We start from the raw sequence: 23,060 nt of genomic DNA, 5'->3' as shown, positions 1-23,060 counted from the left end.
AGCGAACAACTCGGAATGACCCCCCATGTAAGAGTCCCGTCACACCTTGAAAAACATCCCAAGGGGATTGAAACGTGTTGGTGGGGACTGCTGACTTTTTGATAGACTTATTCGGGATCATAGGAAGGACTTTGTGTTATTATTGGATCGACCTTTACACCTTGCACCAAAGGACTTCTATGCTTTGGGTATGATATCCACTACATCACAGTTTTCTATTGTTTTTAATTTTTTATATGGAATAAATAGTATGTGATTTTTTTACATACCATTTGAATGCTTCAATAAATAAGCTACACATTTGAAAATTAAGAAAGTGGTCCTGGAGTTTTATACTATATGCACAACTTCAATTGGAACACAGTGAGTTTACTCTGTGGGTGGCATTATCCAATATCAGGGTGGTGCATGTTTAAGACACTTATCTATATTTTTATGGTGTTACTCATATTGGATATTGTGATATTACCAAACCAAATAGTGTTACATGATTGTGTGTTGTGTTTTCTGTCCCCTTATGATTTGGTCAAGAGCCCAAGACATTCTGGGGACATCATAAATACTGGATTTATAGGAGTAAAGTCTGTTAATGTACCATAATGCCATGTACCCCTTACCTTCTTTGCATAGCTGTATTTTTGGGGTGCTGGTGTTAGCTCCTGCATTGGTGTACAGGCTGCTTGGGTTGGTGCACAGTGGGTAGCATTTTTTTCTGTGATTTCCATAGAAACTTGTTTCTAAAACAAGCATTAATATTTGTTGTAGCAGAGGGAAGCGATGACTGCACTGACAGACCCTATTTTTGGGATGAGATAGATGAAGAAGACCCATACAGCCTTACTTTTGCGGATGATGATTTGTACATAGAGTTACCCTTTGAAACTACTGACAGAGAGTCCACAAAAGGGAAGAAGTCCTTTATTGTGCACAGAGCTCCTGCTCCGGCTCCTCGCCCACAGCAGCAGCAAGCAAGTCCAAATATTGAAGAGTCCAACATCACTGGAGGTAAGTATAGAGAACTATTATCTTATCATATTTCTCATGAATTTTATTTTATTGGTCACAAATCAATGAGTGAAACAATTACAAGACTGTATTCTACAAGTGCCATCATGCCGGGACAGGCTTACTGGGACTTATAGGCCACCTGTTTTAAACAATAATATTAACTCATAATTAACCATTAAACCTGCAACCACGGCCACCAGTGGTTGTCCTTCAGGAGCGAGATCCCATTTTTGTGGAACCCCACACCATTTTTCCCCCAGGCTGAAATTCTTGGGTTGGTTATAGATTTTTTATATTTTATTTATTTATTTATTTATTTATTTGGGGGGGGGGGGGACCCGGATCCACACATTTTTTTCTTACAGTTAACCATTTCTTTACTTTAACACATAACAATTTTTTTCAACAAAATGGAGAAAGATAGATTATAGAGAGACATTTATACATAATAGCTTCTATTCTTTCAACAGCACTAAAAAGAATACTACTTACTTACACTAACATCTACTTGGTGATCCATAAAAGCATGTTTCTAAAACAAGCATTAACATTTGTTGTAGCAGAGGGAAGCGATGACTGCACTGACAGACCCTATTTTTGGGATGAGATAGATGAAGAAGACCCATACAGCCTTACTTTTGCGGATGATGATTTGTACATAGAGTTACCCCTTGAAACTACTGACAGAGAGTCCACAAAAGGGAAGAAGTCCTTTATTGTGCACAGAGCTCCTGCTCCGGCTCCTCGCCCACAGCAGCAGCAAGCAAGTCCAAATATTGAAGATTCCTACATCACTAGAGGTAAGTATAGAACTACTATTATTATATTTCTCATGAATTTTATTTTATTGTCCACTAATCAATGAGTGAAACAATTGAATGAAAATAACAAGACTGTGGGGGTCATTCCGAGTTGATCGCTCGCTAGCTAATTTTTGCAGCCATGCAAACGCATAGTCGCCGCCCACAGGGGAGCGTATTTTAGCTGTGCAAGTGTGCGAACGCTTGTGCAGCCGAGCAGTACAAGAACGGTTTGTGCAGTTTCTGAGTAGGTCTGAACTTACTCAGCCACTGCGATCACTTCAGCCTGTCCGATCCCGGATTTGACGGCAGACACCCGCTCTGCAAACGCTTGGTGACGCCTGCGTTTTTCCAAACACTCCCTGAAAATGGTCAGTTGACACCCATAAATGCCTTCTTCCTGTCAATCTCCTTGCGATCGGCTGTGCGAATGGATTCTTCGTTAAAACCATCGCCCAGCAACGATCCGCTTTGTACAAGTACGATGCGCCTGCGCATTGCGGTGCATACACATGCGCAGTAGTGACCTGTGAAAAACGGCAGCGTACGATCAGGTCAGAATGACCCCCTGTATTCCGGAGCATAATGCTGCGAAACAGGTTTTCGACTCCTTCCATACACAGAAATCCTCAAAACATGACCCATTGGGAACAAATGAGGGTTGAGGTTGAGAACCACTGTTGTAAAATATGCCATGACTGAAAAAGCCAAATAAAAAAAAAGTCTATTATTAAGTCTGTTATTGCAGTGGTGCCGAGAGGGGTGAGGAGAAGATGCACGGCATTGAAAGAACAAAGGGGCTGGCCAATCCCAAAATCCCTGGGATTCGAGCTTCCAATCCCGGGATTGAATCCCGGACAATTTTTGTTCGAAATCCCTGGATCCCACCCAGTGTCGGACTGGGGCATGAAGGGCCCACTGGGGGAATGCAGTGTTAGGGGCCCATACGTAAGGGTGTGGCCAGCCTACAAAGAGGGTGTGGCCAGCATCCACAGAGGCTTGAAATACACAATAGTCTAGTGCAGTGTAATGCAACATATATACCATGTATAATACAAGTGCACAGTCTGGAACCTGATAGCTAGAGGAAGGAGTGGGCACTCAGGCAGTGGGGCCTACTGGTGGTTTCCCTGGTACCCCTGTGGGACAGTCCGACCCTGATCCCACCAATCCCGGGACTAGCCACCATACTGCCAGGAAGAGGAGCTGATGCACTCCTGGATCTACCCCTCCTGGATCTGCCTCCCTGGCTCTGCCCCTCTGCTGCACATAAACACTATTATTCATGGGTTTTTATAAAAGGGGGCATGGTCACACATCCATGATTAGGCCACGCCTCCAACTTTACCGGGACACACGCAATCTCTCCACAGCCCTGTATTTAGGTCCCTGTCTTCAGCTTCTTTTCTGAGGATAGTGTCACGGGTACATTGAAAAGCTTGTGTGTTCATACTGTAGCATTCAGTTTCTGCAGTGAAGACATAGTGAAAAGGGAATGAATATTCTTCCTCTATGACAAAGCAAGCTCTGCAGATGATACACATAGCAATCTCTGAGTTTACTCACTCTCATACTGCTGTTGTTTTATTTAGAAGCCTTTATGGGGAAATTTACTCAGGTCAAATGTTTGAGAAATATGGGTGTCATTTCCTGTACTTGGAAAAAGGAAATAGCGATCATAGTGTTCACTTGCTTTGTGCTAATGGTTAATTTTGCTTTCCTTTTAGTTAAAGGTTTAGAATCTATCATATGTGATGTTTTGTGTATTTCTGTATAACAGTTTTTCTAAGCGTATAGCACTGTGCCTAAAATAGCAGTGTTCCTCACAGCGACCAGATAGAAGGGAACTGCTGCTTTCAGTAATGTCATAATGTAGATAATAGGCTTCTAAGAAAGGAAGAAATTCCACCAGGGACGGATTAAGGGCCACATGGACCTTGGTCTAAAATGTTCAACGGCCTGTACTGGGGAGGAGCTGTATCCAGTGCTGTGTGGGAGTGGCCAGAGCCATGTGGGTGTGTACAACCCCTATACTTTTTCATCATTTTATAAGAAAACTAGAAAGTCCCAGATCCCATGAGCTATTGCGGCTCCGGCAGGCCACTTATCGCGGAGTATGCTTCCGGTTCCTGAGGCACCCAAAGCATAATCCCTGATAAGTGCCAGCATCAGGGGGAGGAGCATGTCACATCAGGGCTAACTGGATAGCCCTCGGTAATACAATTATCCACGGTCATGGCACCCTAGAGTATCCGCATTTTTTCATGACACCCCTCCCTCCTCTTCACCCCTGCCACATGTCCCTGCTTCTCAGCACCACCAATGTGGACTAGAAGGCTAATGAATGGGGAGGGGGCAGGGTCAGTGACCACAGACTCATAAGTAGAATTGGTCTGGCCATAGCCATGCCCCCTTTCATTCTCCAAGCACTGGTGTATTGAAGTCTGCTCCCAGCCTGGTTTCCCAGCACTGCTCCAGTCCCTTCCCACCAGGCCACTAGATCGGAGGAGAGCAGCAGTGAAAGGATGCAGCAGCAGTCGTCCATCAGTCCGGGCACTGAGGTGAGGTCTGTATACTCAAATATAGCTGCTACCCCCAAAGTGCAGTTCTAGGTCCTGGCTGGCATGCTGGGCTTTGTAGTCCTACAGCAGCTGGCCATCCAGAGACCTCAGCTCCCCTCCCTCCACTTATATAACACCAGCCAGATCCAAGGGGGGCTCCCTGTAGCTAGGCATAACTCACATTGTGTGTGTCCCCTCCCCAGAAAGTTGGGACTCCTCCTCTTTTATTCTCTTTTTATTGCTGAGGGTAGCTGGTGTTCCCAGCACTGATGTACCACAGGCCTGCTGCAAGAGCCCACACTGCTGCAGTGTACACACCAGGCTGGGTATGAAAGCCTGATCAGGGGGCAGAGCTGCTTGTTGAGACCCCATCGTGATCATTTATATGGCTGACCGTGGTCTGCAACATAGGATTGAAAAGTTTCATGCAGAATCTTATGCATGGATCTTCCCCTCATGTAGCATATTTCCTATTGACATCTGCTTTGATTTCAGTGTCTGTGGTAACGCTCCAACCTAAACTTGCGTGGGTTTCCTCTGGGTACTTTGGTTCACTCCCACAATCCAAAAATATACTGTCTGGTTAATTGGCTCCCAACAAAATGAACCCTAATGTGTGTTTGCTTGTGTGTACATGGGCAAGCTAGATAGACCAAGTGGTACTTATCTGATGTCAAAGTCTATGTTTCTATCACTTATGACCTAAGAAATAAAATTAAAAAAATTAGGGTGTTTTTTTTTGTTTTTTTTCTAAATTACTGCCTTGCCCCAGGTGACAAGAATCCTAGTTTTGGCCCTGCCTAGGCCAAATGTTTCATTGAGAAATTTTCCAAAACATATGAAATTAAATAAATTGTGCTTATATGTGATCCTTACGTTCAGTTATTTGGTGGTGGTTCAATTCTCTTTGTCCATTTATTTTATGATTGATAGCTATCAGCTCTGGTTTTGCCTATTAAATGAACCATATATATTTAGATTTGGTTCTAGACCACCAACCAGTTCCACCCCAGGGTGCCCCGGTACCCACTTTGGGAATTTATTTATTTTAGATTCTGGGTTACCAGGAAAAAAACCTCCATATTTATGCATTAGATTTGAGCAAATTCACATTGCACTAGAATTAGTTATTAAATATAACTAATATACTGTAAGTGTAAATGTATCTACTGTATAAAACTTTTGTTCAGCCAACAGGGTATTCCTTTAGTTGTTATTTTCTAGTCTTAAAGGAGGCCAATGCACAAATGACAGTCCATCAGAGGAATTGCAGCGGATGTGTGAAGTTCAGTCATGAGGTTTTTTTAGAGCAATGCAATATTTATTTCTTGTTGCCACATAAAAACTTGGTAGCATTCTCATGTGGACACATAGGTTGATACAGAAAATCTCAGCAGCTAATTAAAGAGCTCAGGAGCTGAACACTAAAGCTGTCTCCCCAGTATCTGTCTCACGCTCCAGGGAGCTTGTTAAAAAAACAGACAAAAGGAAGGACTTCAGAGCATCAAAAATTCCAGAGATGTAAAACTACTGTTTTCCAATACACAGTTAAGAATCAAACAGTTGTCAAAGGTAGAAAATCAGGCTAGAACTTTGACAGTTTAAAAACCAGTAGGCACGCTTATCAACACAGGGCTCAAGTAGATATGTAAGCACTAGGAAGAAGTTTTTGCGTGTGTATGTGTGTGTGTATATATATACACTGCTCAAAAAAATAAAGGGAACACTTAAACAACACATCCTAGATCTGAATGAATGAAATATTCTTATTAAATACTTTGTTCTTTACATAGTTGAATGTGCTGACAACAAAATCACACAAAAATTATCAATGGAAATCGAATTTATTAACCCATGGAGGTCTGGATTTGGAGTCACACTCAAAATTAAAGTGGAAAAACACACTACAGGCTGATCCAACTTTGATGTAATGTCCTTAAAACAAGTTAAAATGAGGCTCAGTAGTGTGTGTGGCCTCCACGTGCCTGTATGACCTCCCTACAATGCCTGGGCATGCTCCTGATGAGGGGATGGTCTTCTGAGGGATCTCCTCCCAGACCTGGACTAAAGCATCCGCCAACTCTTGGACAGTCTGTGGTGCAATGTGGCGTTGGTGGATGGAGCGAGACATGATGTCCCAGATGTGCTCAATTGGATTCAGGTCTGGGGAACGGGCAGGCCAGTCCATAGCATCAATGCCTTCGTCTTGCAGGAACTGCTGACACACTCCAGCCACATGAGGTCTAGCATTGTCTTGCATTAGGAGGAACCCAGGGCCAACCGCACCAGCATATGGTCTCACAAGGGGTCTGAGGATCTCATCTCGGTACCTAATGGCAGTCAGGCTACCTCTGGCGAGCACATGGAGAGCTGTGCGGCCCCCCAAAGAAATGCCACCCCACACCATTACTGACCCACTGCCAAACCGGTCATGCTGGAGGATGTTGCAGGCAGCAGAACGTTCTCCTTGGCGTCTCCAGACTCTGTCACGTCTGTCACATGTGCTCAGTGAGAACCTGCTTTCATCTGTGAAGAGCACAGGGCGCCAGTGGCAAATTTGCCAATCTTGGTGTTCTCTGGCAAATGCCAAATGTCCTGCACGGTGTTAGGCTGTAAGCACAACCCCCACCTGTGTACGTCGGGCCCTCATACCACCCTCATGGAGTCTGTTTCTGATCGTTTGAGTAGACACATGCACATTTGTGGCTTGCTGGAGGTCATTTTGCAGGGCACTGGCAGTGCTCCTCCTGTTCCTCCTTGCACAAAGGCGGAGGTACCGGTCCTGCTGCTGGGTTTTGCCCTCCTACGGCCTCCTCCACGTCTCCTGATGTACTGGCCTGTCTCCTGGTAGCGTCTTCATGCTCTGGACACTACGCTGACAGACACAGCAAACCTTCTTTAAATATAATGTTTCATGCGCTTTGTGTTACTAAAGCTGCTCAGATAAAATAATGGATATTGATAAAACAATAATGAGCGCTTGGAAAAAATGTAAAGCTATGTGGCACCTGTAAAAAATACTTTTTTTGTTAGCATATGTTTACAGCTCTTTTTAAGAGCTTTGTTTGCGGTATGGCACAGTCCATAAGAGATCTAACTTTCCCTACCTCACTCTCAGTCCACGGGATCCCTCAGCCTGATGGTATAAGTAGCTGTCCGTGGCTTGAATGTTCTTCTCCTCCACCGCTGCATCCAGCGGAGAGGCGGAGTGTGGCGGGGTTTGGCGGGTGACGTCACTCGGCGGCGTCCGATCTCTCCGGCGGCAGAATGTCCTTGTAATACCGCTATCCACCAACGCGTTTCGTGCTGTTTCTAGCACTTTATCAAGGTTGGATGTGTGGTTAAAATGGGTACTTTTTATACCTAAAACTTTATTAGTCAATTAAAACGGAAAACATGTCACTTCCGGTCACTTCCGGTCTGGAAGTGATGTAAATTATGCGGGAACCGCATGGTTTAAAATACCACATTGATTTCAATGGGCCAAATTGGATTTTTAAAAAAGCTACTTGTGTTAAACTAAAATAGATATATACAGGTGCCACTCTAAATTATTTATGTGAGTGTAAGAGTAAAAAGATTATTTGGAAAAAATATAGTATTTATGAAGAGATATTAATAAAATATAAAATATAAAAAATAAAAGATAAAAAATATATTTATGAAAAATGATATTTATAAAAATGATTTTTATGAAAAGATATTCATAGAAAGACGTTGAGCTCGATGTCTATATTGTGTCCTTTCGGGTACAGTGTTTTTAACTCGAATATCCATCTGCTTTCGTTTTTCTTCAGTGTTGTAGTGATATCTCCACCTCTCCAATCTTTTTTTATTTTTTGAATCGGCAGAAATGTTAGCCCCATTGGATCTTTATCATGTTTCTCCAAGAAATGATTCAATAAACTGTGCGTTTTTAATCCTTTTATTACGTTATAAATGTGTTCGGCAAACCTGATGTTTGCCTTTCTTTTTGTTTGACCTACATATTGGTATCCGCAAGGACAGGTTGCTATGTAGATCACGCCCTCTGTTTCGCATGTAAGATGATCTTTAATTGTGTATGTCTTCTTTGTAGTATATGATATAAAATCAGTCACCGGTTTAGTTGATTTTTCTTTTCCATTTTTGCATGCTTTGCATTGTAGACATCTAAAGTATCCTTTAGTATTCGTCCCATGTTGAGAATTTTCATTCTTCAGAAAACTGGAAACAGTCAATTGCTTAATGTTCTTTGCCTTTCGGTATACTACTTGAGGTTTTTTTGGAAGTATAGGTCGCAATATTTCATCTAATAGCAGAAAGTGCCAATGTGATTTCACCATATTTTCAACCAAATTGATGTTGCTGGTGAATTGTGTGATAAAGGGAACGGAGTAGTTCAGATTTTTGTTCTTTTCTCTATATCTCAAGAGTTCTTTCCTCTCCATTTGTTCTGTCTTGGCTATTTCTTGCTCTAAATTTTCCCGTTGGTATCCCTTTTCCACAAATTTGGACATCATTTCTTGACTTTGTTCTTTAAATATTTGCAAGTCTGTGCAATTTCTTCTAATTCGCTGGAATTGACCTCTCGGGATGTTTGAGATCCAATTTCTGTGATGGTTACTCGTAGTAGGGAGCATGTTGTTTCCATTTACTTTTTTTATATAGGTTTTCGTTTGTATTGTTTGGTTACATATGTATATTTTTAAATCCAAAAAAAAACACTTGAGAAAAGAACAAAAATCTGAACTACTCCGTTCCCTTTATCACACAATTCACCAGCAACATCAATTTGGTTGAAAATATGGTGAAATCACATTGGCACATTCTGCTATTAGATGAAATATTGCGACCTATACTTCCAAAAAAAACTCAAGTAGTATACCGAAAGGCAAAGAACATTAAGCAATTGACTGTTTCCAGTTTTCTGAAGAATGAAAATTCTCAACATGGGACGAATACTAAAGGATACTTTAGATGTCTACAATGCAAAGCATGCAAAAATGAAAAAGAAAAATCAACTAAACCGGTGACTGATTTTATATCATATACTACAAAGAAGACATACACAAATAAAGATCATCTTACATGCGAAACAGAGGGCATGATCTACATAGCAACCTGTCCTTGCGGATACCAATATGTAGGTCAAACAAAAAGAAAGGCAAAAATCAGGTTTGCCGAACACATTTATAACGTAATAAAAGGATTAAAAATGCACAGTTTATCGAATCATTTATTGGAGAAACATGATAAAGATCCAATGGGGCTAACATTTCTGCCGATTCAAAAAATAAAAAAAGATTGGAGAGGTGGAGATATCACTACAACACTGAAGAAAAACGAAAGCAGATGGATATTCGAGTTAAAAACACTGTACCCGAAAGGACACAATATAGACATCGAGCTCAACGTCTTTCTATGAATATCTTTTCATAAAAATCATTTTTATAAATATCATTTTTCATAAATATATTTTTTATTTTTATATTTTATATTTTATTAATATCTCTTCATAAATATTATATTTTTTCCAAATAATCTTTTTACTCTTACACTCACATAAATAATTTAGAGTGGCACCTGTATATATCTATTTTAGTTTAACTCAAGTAGTTTTTTGAAAAATCCAATTTGGCCCATTGAAATCAATGTGGTATTTTAAACCATGCGGTTCCCGCATAATTTACATCACTTCCGGACCGGAAGTGCCCGGAAGTGACATGTTTTCCGTTTTAATTGACTAATAAAGTTTTAGGTATAAAAAGTACCCATTTTAACCACACATCCAACCTTGATAAAGTGCTAGAAACAGCACGAAACGCGTTGGTGGATAGCGGTATTACAAGGACATTCTGCCGCCGGAGAGATCGGACGCCGCCGAGTGACGTCACCCGCCAAACCCCGCCACACTCCGCCTCTCCGCTGGACGCAGCGGTGGAGGAGAAGAACATTCAAGCCACGGGCAGCTACTTATACCATCAGGCTGAGGAATCCCGTGGACTGAGAGTGAGGTAGGGAAAGTTAGATCTCTCATGGACTGTGCCATACCACAAACAAAGCTCTTAAAAAGAGCTGTAAACATATGCAAACAAAAAAATTATTTTTTACAGGTGCCACATAGCTTTACATTTTTTCCAAGCGCTCATTATTGTTTTATCAACAGCAAACCTTCTTGCCACAGCTCGCATTGATGTGCCATCCTAGATGAGCTGCACTACCTGAGCCACTTGTGTGGGTTGTAGACTCTGTCTCATGCTACCACTAGAGTGAAAGCACCGCCAGCTTTCAAAAGTGACCAAAACATCAGCCAGAAAGCATAGGAGCTGAGAAGTGGTCTGTGGTCACCACCTGCAGAACAACTCCTTTATTGGGGGTGTCTTGCTAATTGCCTGTAATTTCCACCTGTTATCTATTCCATTTGCCCAACAGCATGTGAAATTTATTGTCAATCAGTGTTGCTTCCTGAGTGGACAGTTTGATTTCAAAGAAGTGTGATTGACTTGGAGTTACATTGTGTTGTTTAAGTGTTCCCTTTATTTTTTTAGCAGTATATATATATATATATATATATATATATATATATATATATACACAGACTATCATATATATATATATATATATATATATATATATATATATACACTGCTCAAAAAAATAAAGGGAACACTAAAATAACACATCCTAGATCTGAATGAATTAAATATTCTTATTAAATACTTTGTTCTTTACATAGTTGAATGTGCTGACAACAAAATCACACAAAAATTATCAATGGAAATCAAATTTATTAACCCATGGAGGTCTGGATTTGGAGTCACCCTCAAAATTAAAGTGGAAAAACACACTACAGGCTGATCCAACTTTGATGTAATGTCCTTAAAACAAGTCAAAATGAGGCTCAGTAGTGTCTGTGGCCTCCTCGTGCCTGTATGACCTCCCTACAACGCCTGGGCATGCTCCTGATGAGGTGGCGGGTGGTCTCCTGAGGGATCTCCTCCCAGACCTGGACTAAAGCATACGCCAACTCCTGGACAGTCTGTGGTGCAACGTGGCATTGGTGGATGGAGCGAGACATGATGTCCCAGAAGTGCTCAATTGGATTCAGGTCTGGGGAACGGGCGGGCCAGTCCATAGCATCAATGCCTTCGTCTTGCAGGAACTGCTGACACACTCCAGCCACATGAGGTCTAGCATTGTCTTGCATTAGGAGGAACCCAGGGCCAACCGCACCAGCATATGGTCTCACAAGGGGTCTGAGGATCTCATCTAGGTACCTAACGGAAGTCAGGCTACCTCTGGCGAGCACATGGAGGGCTGTGCGGCCCCCCAAAGAAATGCCACCCCACACCATTACTGACCCACTGCCAAACCGGTCATGCTGGATGATGTTGCAGGCAGCAGAACGTTCTCCTTGGCGTCTCCAGACTCTGTCACGTCTGTCACATGTGCTCAGTGAGAACCTGCTTTCATCTGTGAAGAGCACAGGGTGCCAGTGGCGAATTTGCCAATCTTGGTGTTCTCTGGCAAATGCCAAACGTCCTGCACGGTGTTGGGCTGTAAGCACAACCCCCACCTGTGGACGTCGAGCCCTCATACCACCCTCATGGAGTCTGTTTCTGATCGTTTGAGAAGACACATGCACATTTGTAGCTTGCTGGAGGTCATTTTGCAGGGCTCTGGCAGTGCTCCTCCTGTTCCTCCTTGCACAAAGGCGGAGGTAGCGGTCCTGCTGCTGGGTTGTTGCCCTCCTACGGCCTCCTTCACGTCTCCTGATGTACTGGCCTGTCTCCTGGTAGCGCCCCCATGCTCTGGACACTACGCTGACAGACACAGCAAACCTTCTTGCCACAGCTCGCAATGATGTGCCATCCTGGATGAGCTGCACTACCTGAGCCACTTGTGTGGGTTGTAGGGAGGTCATAAAGGCACGTGGAGGCCACACACACTACTGAGCCTCATTTTGACTTGTTTTAAGGACATTACATCAAAGTTGGATCAGCCTGTAGTGTGACTCCAAATCCAGACCTCCATGGGTTAATAAATTTGATTTCCATTGATAATTTTTGTGTGATTTTGTTGTCAGCACATTCAACTATGTAAAGAACAAAGTACTTAATAAGAATATTTCATTCATTCAGATCTAGGATGTGTTATTTTAGTGTTCCCTTTATTTTTTTGAGCAGTGTATATTTGGTGTGTGTGTGTGTGTGTGTGTGTGTGTGTGTGTGTGTGCGCGCGTGTGTGTGTGTGTGTGTGTGTGTGTGTGTGTGTGTGTGTGTGTGTGTGTGTGTGTGTGTGGTTGTGTGGTTGTGTGTATATATATACTGTATATATATATATATATAGCCCAATTAATTTATAAGCTAAAAGGAATAATCCAACAATAAGCAACCCAATATTGCGACAATGGCACTTTATCTCTGCAACACCATTAAACAATACCCTGTGTGCCTGTATAAATGAAGGGTTGTCTGGTTATTCTGGGATACAAACTTTATCTAATACAATCTACTCACAATCTTTATGCTAGTATGTGCACATTTTATTAAGAGACAATCATTACAGAGCATGTTAAGGACAAAGGGCTGGATTCAGAGGATGGCGCAGGTAATGTGTTCCATGCAGATTTACCATTATCGGGAATCTGCGGCTATGCAAGGACCGTTCTATGCATGCACAGAATTGGCCTTGCAATGACACCCATAGTTCCCCTCTGCTGCTGCCTGATTGACAGGCGGTTGCGTTGAGGGGGGTGGGGAGAATACAGAGGGAGAGCTCCCTGTGGGAGGGGAAATTTAATGCTGCTTTCAGAGCGCAAATGCCGCATCTTACCCGGTAAGAGAAACGTGTCCTTACCGGGTGGGATCCGGCATTTGCTCTCCTCTGCTGGCTTTCCGACCCGGCAATATACCGGGTCGGTTGCCATAGCGGGCGGGGGGCGCAGCAGCAGCAGGGGCGGGGGTGGAGGCGGCGCTGGGAGATGAGCTCATCTCCTGCGCCGCCTCTCCCTATGCTGTGAATGGGAGCCGTGTCGCATCATAACGGCTCCCATTCACACTGCACCTGACCCGGTATTCAACCCGGTAATAACCCTTCTTTTTAACCGAGTTGAATTACCGGGTCAGGCGACCCGCTAATTCGGCAAAGGCGCTTTCACATCGCACACTGACCCATTTTGACACGGCAATATGCAGTGTAGATACCGGGTTATTTGTGCGATGTGAAAGGGGTATAAGAGTCTGTGTGTGTCACCATGCAGACTTCTAGACCTCGCAGACCTTACTTCCGCTGGCCAGCTGCACAAGCTGAGGCTTATTCAGATGGCCAACTGCTTGGAACATCGCGACCGATGATTGCAATGTTGGATCCCAGCTCGCGATGCCGGTCGCAGTGCTGGAATCGCAGTTATATACAGGAGGTGTCTCTTCTACTGAGACGTCTCCTGCATGTCCTTCCTTCTGACCAGATGGAAATTCAATGCTGCTTGCATGCGGCATTGGACTTCCATCCAGCTCTGAATCAGGCCCTAAGTTCCGTTTATCAAGTGCTTCAGTGATGACTTACAATCGTTCCTGCATTTTCAGTTAACTGTGCCATATATATTGTTTTTAATTTACATTTGTTATGATAGTCTCTTTCAGATTCTTTATGACATACAGTACAATACAGTATTAAATTATGCCAAGCTGCTGAAATATATTTGCTCTGCAGCAGCACTGTCTGGCTGTGATATTGTAGATTCAGTTCTTTCATCTGTTATATTAGTTTACAGTATGTATGGGGTGGCAGTGGCCACAGCAAAGAGAGATTATGTACAGTGCATCCAGAAAGTATTCATAGCACTTCACTTTTTCCACTTGTTATGTTACAGCTTTATTACAGAATGCAATAAATAATTTTTTTCCCTCCAATTTCTACTCACAATGCCCCATAATGACAATGTGAAAAAAGTTTTTGGGAGATTTTTGCAAATTTATTAAAAATAACAAATGAAGAAATCACAAGTACATAAGTATTCACAGCCTTTGCCATGAAGCTCAAAATTGAGCTCAGGCGCATCCTGTTTCCACTGGTCATCCTTGAGATATTCCTACAGCTTAATTGGAGTCCACCTGTGGTAAATTCAGTTGATTGGACATGATTTGGAAAGGCGCACACCTTTCTATATAAGGTCCCACAATTGACAGTGCATGTCTGAGCACAAACCAAGCATGAAGTCAAAGGAATTGTCTGTAGACCTCCGAGACTGGATTGTCTCTAGGCACAAATCTGGGGAAGGGTTCAGTAAAATATCTGCTGCTTTGAAGGTCCAATGAGCACAGTGGCCTCCATCATCTGTAAACGGAAGAAGTTCGGAACCTCAGGACTCTTCCTAGGGCTGGCTGGCCATCTAAACTGAGCAATCGGGGGAGAAGGGCCCTAGTCAGGGAGGGGACCAAGAACCTGATGGTCACTCTGTCAGAGCTATAGTATTCCTTTGTGGAGAGAGGAGAACCTTCCAGAAGGACAACCATCTCTGCAGCAATCCACCAATCAGGCCTGCATGGTAGAGTGGCCAGATGGAAGCCACTACTTAGTAAAAGGCACATGACAGCCCATCTGTAGTTTGCCAAAATGCCCCTTAAAGACTCTCAGACCATGAGAAACAAAATTCTCTGGTCTGATGAGACAAAGATTAAACTCTTTCGCATGAATGCCAGGCGTCATGTTTGGAGGAAACAAGGCACTGCTCATCACCCAGGCCAATACCATCCCTACAGTGAAGCATGGTGGTGGCAACATCATGCTGTGGGGATGTTTTTCAGAGGCAGGAACTGGGAGACTAGTCAGGATAAAGGGAAAGATGAATGCAGCAATGTACAGAGACATCCTGGATGAAAACCTGCTCCAGAGCGCTCTTGACCTCAGACTGGGGCGACAGTTCATCTTTCAGCAGGACAACGAACCTAACCACATAGCCAAGATATCAAAAGAGTGGCTTCACTACAACTCTGTGAATGTCCCTGAGTGGCCCAGCCAGAGCCCAGACTTGAATCTGATTGAACGTCTCTGGAGAGATTTTAAAATGGTTGTGCACTGACACATTCCATCCAGTGCTGTTTCTAGCCAATTTGGCTCCCAGTGCGATATTTAAAAATGTGCCCCCCCATTGACATAACAAAAAAATGCGCCCCCATCCCCCCACCATAGATGTAAAAAGAAAAAGGTATGTGCACGCCGAAGGCGCGCGCGCTCCCGGCAAAGGAGGCATGGCCTCGGTAAAATGGGCGTGGTCTCTGTAAAATGGGCGTGACCACATCTGAAAAGACTACCTTACACCCCAGTTTTTGACCTTGCACCAACAGATCACGGCGAGCACAGGAAAAAAATAAAAATATATATATTATGCCATACACCGCAATGCCCTTGATACATTAAATCCCCATTTTACAGGCAAGAGTCCCCATTTTACACATTACGGCAGGCAAGTGCCCCCATTTTCCACAATACGGCAGGCAAGAGTCCCCATTTTACACAATACGGCAAGCAAGTGTCCCCATTTTCCACAATACGACAGGCAAGTGTCCCCATTTTCAACATTACGGCAGGCAAGTGTCCCCATTTTACACAATACGGCAGGTGTCCCCATTTTCCACATTACAGCAGGCAAGAGTCCCCATTTTACACAATACGTCAGGCAAGTGTCCCCATTTTACACATTACGGCAGGCAAGAGTCCCCATTTTCCACATTACGGCAGGCAAGTGTCCCCATTTTACACAATACGGCAGGCAAGTGTCCCCATTTTACACAGTACAGCAGATATCCCCATTTTCCACATTACGGCAGGCAAGAGTCCCCATTTTACACAATATGGCAGGCAAGTGTCCCTATTTTCCACAATACTGCAGGCAAGTGTCCCCATTTTACACATGATGGCAGGCAAGAGTCCCCATTTTACATAGTACGGCAGGCATGAGTCCCCATTTTACACATTACGGCAGGCAAGAGTGCCCATTTTACACATGATGGCAGGCAAGAGTCCCCATTTTACACATGATGGCAGGCAAGTGTCCCCATTTTACACATGATGGCAGGCAAGAGTCCCCATTCTACACATTCCGGCAGGAAGGGGGGGGGAGAGTGAGAGAGAGAGGGAGAGGCTGACTTACGTTTGGCTCCCCCTGCAGCTTGGCTCCCCCTCCTGGCCTCCTCCTAAGTACCCACCTCGGGGGGCGTATTTTCGCGGAATGATGCGATTGCGTCATTCCCGCGTCATTCCACGAAACTCCACCCTCCGAGCTGGGTACTCGGGAGGAGGGGGAATCAAAGCGCACAAAAAGTGCCGCGGCGGGCGCCCCGTGCGGTTGCACGGCTCACCCGCCGCAAGAAACTGCCCTGTTTCCATCCAACCTGATGGTGCTTAAGAGGTGCTGCAAAGAGGAATGGGAGAAACTGCCCAAAGATAGGTGTGCCAAGCTTGTGGCATCATATTCAAAAAGACTTGAGGCTGTAGTTGCTGCCAAAGGTGCATCAATAAAGTATTGAGCAAAGACTGTGAATACTTATGTACATGTGATTTCTTAGTTTTTTATTTTTAATAAAAATGCAAAAATCTCCCAAAATTTTTTCCCCGTTGTCCTTATGGAGTATTGTGTGTAGAATTTAGAGTGAAAAAAATAACTTATTCCATTTTGGAATAAGGCTGTAACATAACAAAATGTGGAAAAAGTGAAGCGCTGTGAATACTTTCGGATGCACTGTATCTGGATTAGGGTTATCAGTGTTGCTAACATCAGCAGCAGTATTACAGTGTGGTAATGAGCTGTCTACACTACTGTGATGGCCAATAAGAACATAGGCCCTCATTCCGAGTTGATCGCTCGCTAGCTACTTTTTGCAGCTGTACAAACGCATAGTCGTCGCCCACGGGGGAGTGTATTTTTGCTTTGCAAGTGTGTTCCTGTAGCCATTGGTTTTTTTATTTTTTTATTCAGTTGCTGGACTGAAAATGGGATGCAGTGATTTCTATTGAAATCACTGCAACTTTTTTCACGCACCTCCAGAGCAAGTCTGATTGTTTTAGGAAAACCAGTGTCAGAAGCCGGGTCTTCTGCAGCAGGGTCAATATGTGATGCATGTCGAGTGCCTGTGAGTGTGTCTAAGTTTGTGTGTTTGTGTGTGCATAAGTGACCTCCAGTGTTTGTGCCCCGCCCATGTAGTGTATTCCTGCACCCCCAGAGCCGGCCGCTGGGAGAACTACATCTCCCAGCAGCCTTTGCATCCAGGGCCATAGAGAGTCATGACAGCCCCTGGTACTGGCCTAAAAGGGGGCATAGCCCTAAAAATATAAATTTGAAGCCCCACCAATGCTCGATAGGGGCATCATTCAAATCCAGGGAAGGCAACCATTTCCTGCTTTGTTTGCTCCAGGAAGCGGGTCCCCCCTCCTCAGACGGGGGACTATCTTCCCAGTGATATCTGGGAAGATGGTGTATGTGCATTAGAAAGCAAAGACTTTCCAGAGTCTTTGTTTTCATTGTGTGGCGCCATCTTCCCGAAGCTGTCACTAGGAAGGTGGCGCTAGCCATGATGGAGAGACCCACTTCCTGGATGAAGGTAAGTATATTCTGAGAGAGGCAGCAGTCCTGGACCCTCGCGGGGCACCTCCAGCAAGCCCAGGCCTGGATAATTAAAACCCCCCACAAACACACACACACACACACACACACACACACTCGGCGCTAGTGCTTGTGCCTCTCATAACCTTTGGAGCCTCCTAGCAGACACAGTACTCCCAGCAGCCCACTCCTTCAGAGCCGGCCCTAGCCATAGGCAAACTAGGCAATTGCCTAGGGCATCTGGTATGCCTAGGGGCACAAGACGGTTCTGCTGATTAAAATGATATGCGGCATGCCTATATTGTCTGTAGCATTTTGTATGCAGATACAGCCACAGTCGCACACAGTATATAGGCATGCCGCATATAATTTTAATCAGCAGAAGCTGCTTGTGCATCCTAGCCACATAGCAATGCATATAAGATGCATTTTCATAAAAAATAGGCACCTGACGTTAGCAGAGCTCCCAGTTGACTCACGCCAGGAACTATATGTGTCATTATGTGTATAAGGGTATTAATGTGTAACATATGTGTAAGGAGCACTATGTGTGTCATTATGTCTATAAGGGCACTAATAATGTGTGGCATATGTGTAAGGGACATTATGTGTATAAGGGCATTAATAAGGGTTGGCATAATGTGTAAGGTGCATTATGTTTATAAGGACATTAATATTGTGTGTCATATGTGTAAGGGGCATTACTGTGTGGTATTATGTGTATAAATGCATTACCAATGTGTGGCATTATGTGTATAAGGTGCTATACTGTGTAGCATAACGTATAGAAAGGGCACTACTGTGTGGTCTAAAGAGCAATATGGTGTGGTGTAATGTGAATAAGGAGCAATATGGTGTGGTGTAATGAGAATAAAGAGCAATATGGTGTGGTGTAATGTGAATAAGGAGCAGTATGGTGTGGTGTAATGAGAATAAAGAGCAATATGGTGTGGGGTAATGTGAATAAGGAGCAGTTCAGTATGATGTTATGTGAATGAGGGGCACTACTGTGAGGAGTAATGTATATAAGGTAAAGTGGTACTATTGTGTGATGTAATGTGAATAAGGGACACTATCGTCTGATAAATTGTGAATTAAGTTGCACTACTGTGAGGCAAAATTTGAATTGGGGGTACTATTGTGTGGCCATGCCCCAGCAAAAACACATACCTTTTTGGGCTGTGCGCCGAATGTGCACACTGTTCTTATTTAAATTACAGGGGGTAGGGGAAAAAAAAGGAATGCTGTGGGTGGGGGGTGATGGTGCTGGGAAAGGGGTGCCGGGTCAGAGGCAGAACTAGCGGTGGTGCTAGGGGGCACCCGCCAAAATCTTGCCTAGGGCATCATATTGGTTAGGGCCGGCTCTGCACTCCTTAGTGGGAAGATGGAGGGGTAGACCACTGGGAGTCGTGGAGAGCACAAGATAGGTATCTTTTTTTTTCACGTGTCAGTGCAAAACCATGTGCACTGCGGGGGGAACAGATATAACATGTGCAGAGAGAGATAGATTTGGGTGGGGTCTGTTCAAACTGAAATCTAAATTGCAGTGTAAAAATAAAGCAGCCAGTATTTTCCCTGCACAGAAACAAAATAACTCACCCAAATCTAACTCTCCCTGCACATGTTATATCTGCCTCCACTGCAGTGCACATGGTGGGTCATTCAGACCCGATCGCAAGCTGCAGTTTTTTTCAGCCGTGCGTTCGGGTCTGAACAGCACATACGTGGGGGCCGCAATGCGCAGGCGCATCACTGGTCGCTAATATATATAAAAAATGGAAAATTGTGTATATAGGAAACCTTTCCAGAATGAAACAAGCAGCAATTAAGTCCAGTTTTGTCTGTGTACACACAACTATGATTGGTGACAGCTAACTGCTTACCAAACACAATGCGACTCTATACAATAAATATTTTTGACTTTTTGCTCTATAAATTACTCAGGTGCATAAATGACTGAACACGCACATTTTTAATTATTATTTATATGCCGTTATATCAAAAAAGTAAATTGACAAACATTTAATATTAAATGAGACTATTGTCTCAATGACAATTAGCATACAGCATCCAATGTTAAAAAAACCCGTCACATGACTATTGCTGTCTACTCTATAGGCACAGTAAAATTACATTAGAAACAATAAAATAACGAGTTTTATGGTAAGAACTTACCTTTGTTAAAACTCTTTCTGCGAGGTACACTGGGTTCCACAAGTCTGGTCAATGGGGTGTAGAGTAGGATCTTGATCCGAGGCACCAACAGACTCAAAGCTTTTACTGTTCCCAGAATGCACAGCGCCGCCTCCTATATCACCCCGCCTCCCAGCACAGGAGCTCAGTTTTAGTTAACCAGCCCAATGCAGTAGCAGGAAAAGAGACGACAACGGTTAATAGCCACATACACCACACTCTCATGACAAGAGAAGTGTCAGCGGCTAATGCCATATCAACCCAAAGAAGCTAAGTGCGTCAGGGTGGGCGCCTTGTGGAGCCCAGTGTACCTCGCAGAAAGAGTTTTAACAAAGGTAAGTTCTTACCATAAAACTCGTTTTCTGCTGCGGGGTACACTGGGCTCCACAAGTCTGGACAATGGGGATGTCCTGAAGCAGTTCCTTATGGGAGGGGATGCACTGTAGCGGGCACAAGAACCCGGCGTCCAAAGAAAGCATCCTGGGAAGTGGCAGTATCAAAGGCATAGAACAAGAGTGGCCAAACAGTCGATCGCGATCGACTGGTCGATCGCGGACATGCGACCAGTCGATCGCGATCCGCCGCCCAGCCACCCGAAGCTGCGCCTCTCCTGCCTGCCGCTCTGCCTCCTCAGTCTGGTCTGCGGCAGTGACGGCCGAGTATATAGCTCAAATCAGGTGCCGGTTCGTTAGCCAATGAGAGCTCGCGGACCGGCACCTGATTTGAGCCATACACGCTGCCGTCACCGCCGGAGATCAGACTGAGGAGGCAGAGCGGCAGACAGGAGAAGCCCGCGCTGCGCTCTCCACACACCAACGGTGAGCTCTTCTATGGGGGCATATCTGGCATTGTGGGCACATAGCTCAGTGGGGGCATATCTGGCACTGTGGGGTCATATGTGGCACTGGGGGCATATCTGGCTCTGCGGGCACATGGCACTGTGGGGGCATATCTGGCATTGTGGGGGCATATCTGTAATCTGGCGCTGTGGGGGCATATCTGTATCTGGCACTGTGGGGGCATATCTGGCACTGTGGGCACATGGCACTGTGGGGGCATATTTGGCACTGTGGGGGCATATCTGTAATCTGGCGCTGTGGGGGCATATCTGTATCTGGCACTGTGGGGGCACATGGCACTGTGGGGGCATATCTGGCACTGTGGGGGCATATCTGGCACTGTTGGGGCATATCTGTAATCTGGCACTGTGGGGGCATATCTGGCACTGTGGGCACATGGCACTGTGGGGGCATATTTGTATCTGGCACTGTGGGCGCATATATGGCACTGTGGGGGCATATCTGTAATCTGGCGCTGTAGGGGCATATCTTTAATCTGGCACTGTGGGGGCATATCTGGCACTGTGGAGTCATATGTGGCACTGGGGGCATATCTGGCTCTGCGGGCACATGGCACTGTGGGGGCATATCTGGCACTGTGGGGGCATATCTGTAATCTGGCGCTGTGGGGGCATATCTGTATCTGGCACTGTGGGGGCATATCTGGCACTGTGGGGGCATATCTGTAATATGGCACTGTGGGGGCATATCTGGCACTGTGGGCACATGGCACTGTGGGGGCATATCTGTATCTGGCACTGTGGGGGCATATCTGGCACTGTGGGCACATGACACTGTGGGGGCATATCTGTATCTGGCACTGTGGGGGCATATCTGGCACTGTGGGCACATGGCACTGTGGGGGCATGTGTATCTGGCACTGTGGGGGCATATGTGTTTGAGGTTTTTACCTGTGGGGGCCAATGTGTTATTTCGTGTGAGGCAGTCATTACACTCTGCGCAGCAAGGCTACGTCCCTTTTTTTTGTTATACCACGCCCACTTTTTGTTATACCACGCCCACTTTTGTTATGTCATGCCCCTTTTTGCACGCGCGCCATTATTCCTCCTAGGTAGATTACAAAAGCTTTTTAGCTTTCACAGTAGATCACCGACTCCAAAAGTCTGGCCGCCCCTGGCATAGAACCTTATGAACGTGTTCCCTGAGGACCACGTAGCCGCCTTGCACAATTGATCAAGGGTCGCACCACGGTGGGCCGCCCAAGAAGGTCCAACAGACCGAGTAGAATGGGCCGTAATGTGAGCAGGAGCTGACAGACCAGCCTTCACATAAGCATGTGCAATCACCATTCTAATCCAGCTGGCCAGGGTCTGCTTGTGAGCAGGCCAGCCACGTTTGTGAAATCCAAACAAAACAAAGAGAGAATCAGATTTTCGAATAGAAGCAGTTCTCTTCACATAGATACGGAGAGCCCGTACCACATCCAAAAACCGCTCTTTGGGAGACAAATCAGGACAGACAAAGGCTGGAACCACAATCTCCTGATTAAGGTGGAACGAAGAAACCACCTTAGGTAAATATCTGGGACGAGTCCTAAGAACCGCCCGGTCACGGTGAAAAATCAGATATGGGGAACTACAAGACAAGGCACCCAGATCCGATACTCTTCTAGCAGAGGCAAAAGCCAGCAAGAACACCACCTTAAGGGAAAACCACTTAAGGTCAGCTGAACCAAGAGGTTTAAATGGAGGCTCCTGCAACGCCTCCAAAACCACCGACAAGTCCCAAGGAGCCACAGGCGGGACATAGGGAGGTTGGATATGCAACACACCCTGAGTGAAAGTATGAACATCAGGTAAAGTCACAATTTTTCTCTGAAACCACGCCGACAAGGCAGAAATATGAACCTTGAGGCAGGCCAGACTCAGGCCTAAATCTAGGCCTGCTGCAGAAAAGCCAAAAGTTTGTCTGTACTAAACTTGGAAGCGTCATAATTGTTAGATGCGCACCAAACAAAGTATGAATGCCAGACCCTATGGTAAATCCGAGCAGAAGCCGGTTTCCGGGCCCGAAACATAGTTTTAATGACCTCTTCAGAAAAACCCTTAGCCCT

General features: G+C 44.7%; 1 protein-coding gene and 1 long non-coding RNA gene across 3 annotated transcripts in view; one reads left to right on the top strand and one right to left on the bottom strand.

The window, feature by feature from the left end:
- Window positions 1-23,060, top strand: part of BANK1 (B cell scaffold protein with ankyrin repeats 1) — a 1,166,863-nt gene that overhangs the window by 975,421 nt on the left and 168,382 nt on the right. The window contains exons 12-13 of the mRNA XM_063918381.1: window positions 766-1,005; window positions 1,569-1,808. Of these exons, the coding sequence (XP_063774451.1) occupies window positions 766-1,005; window positions 1,569-1,808 (480 nt within the window). The remainder of the gene's footprint in view (window positions 1-765; window positions 1,006-1,568; window positions 1,809-23,060) is intronic.
- Window positions 1,789-23,060, bottom strand: part of LOC134910404 (uncharacterized) — a 65,827-nt gene continuing 44,555 nt past the window's right edge. For both annotated transcript variants that reach the window (XR_010176187.1, XR_010176188.1), the window contains exon 3: window positions 1,789-3,276. This is a non-coding gene — a long non-coding RNA (uncharacterized LOC134910404). The remainder of the gene's footprint in view (window positions 3,277-23,060) is intronic.

The sequence above is a fragment of the Pseudophryne corroboree genome, chromosome 1 (genome assembly GCF_028390025.1).
Source record: "Pseudophryne corroboree isolate aPseCor3 chromosome 1, aPseCor3.hap2, whole genome shotgun sequence".
Lineage (NCBI taxonomy): Eukaryota > Metazoa > Chordata > Amphibia > Anura > Myobatrachidae > Pseudophryne > Pseudophryne corroboree.
Note: the sequence above shows the minus strand (reverse complement) of the source record. Positions and strands in the feature narration are given on the sequence as shown.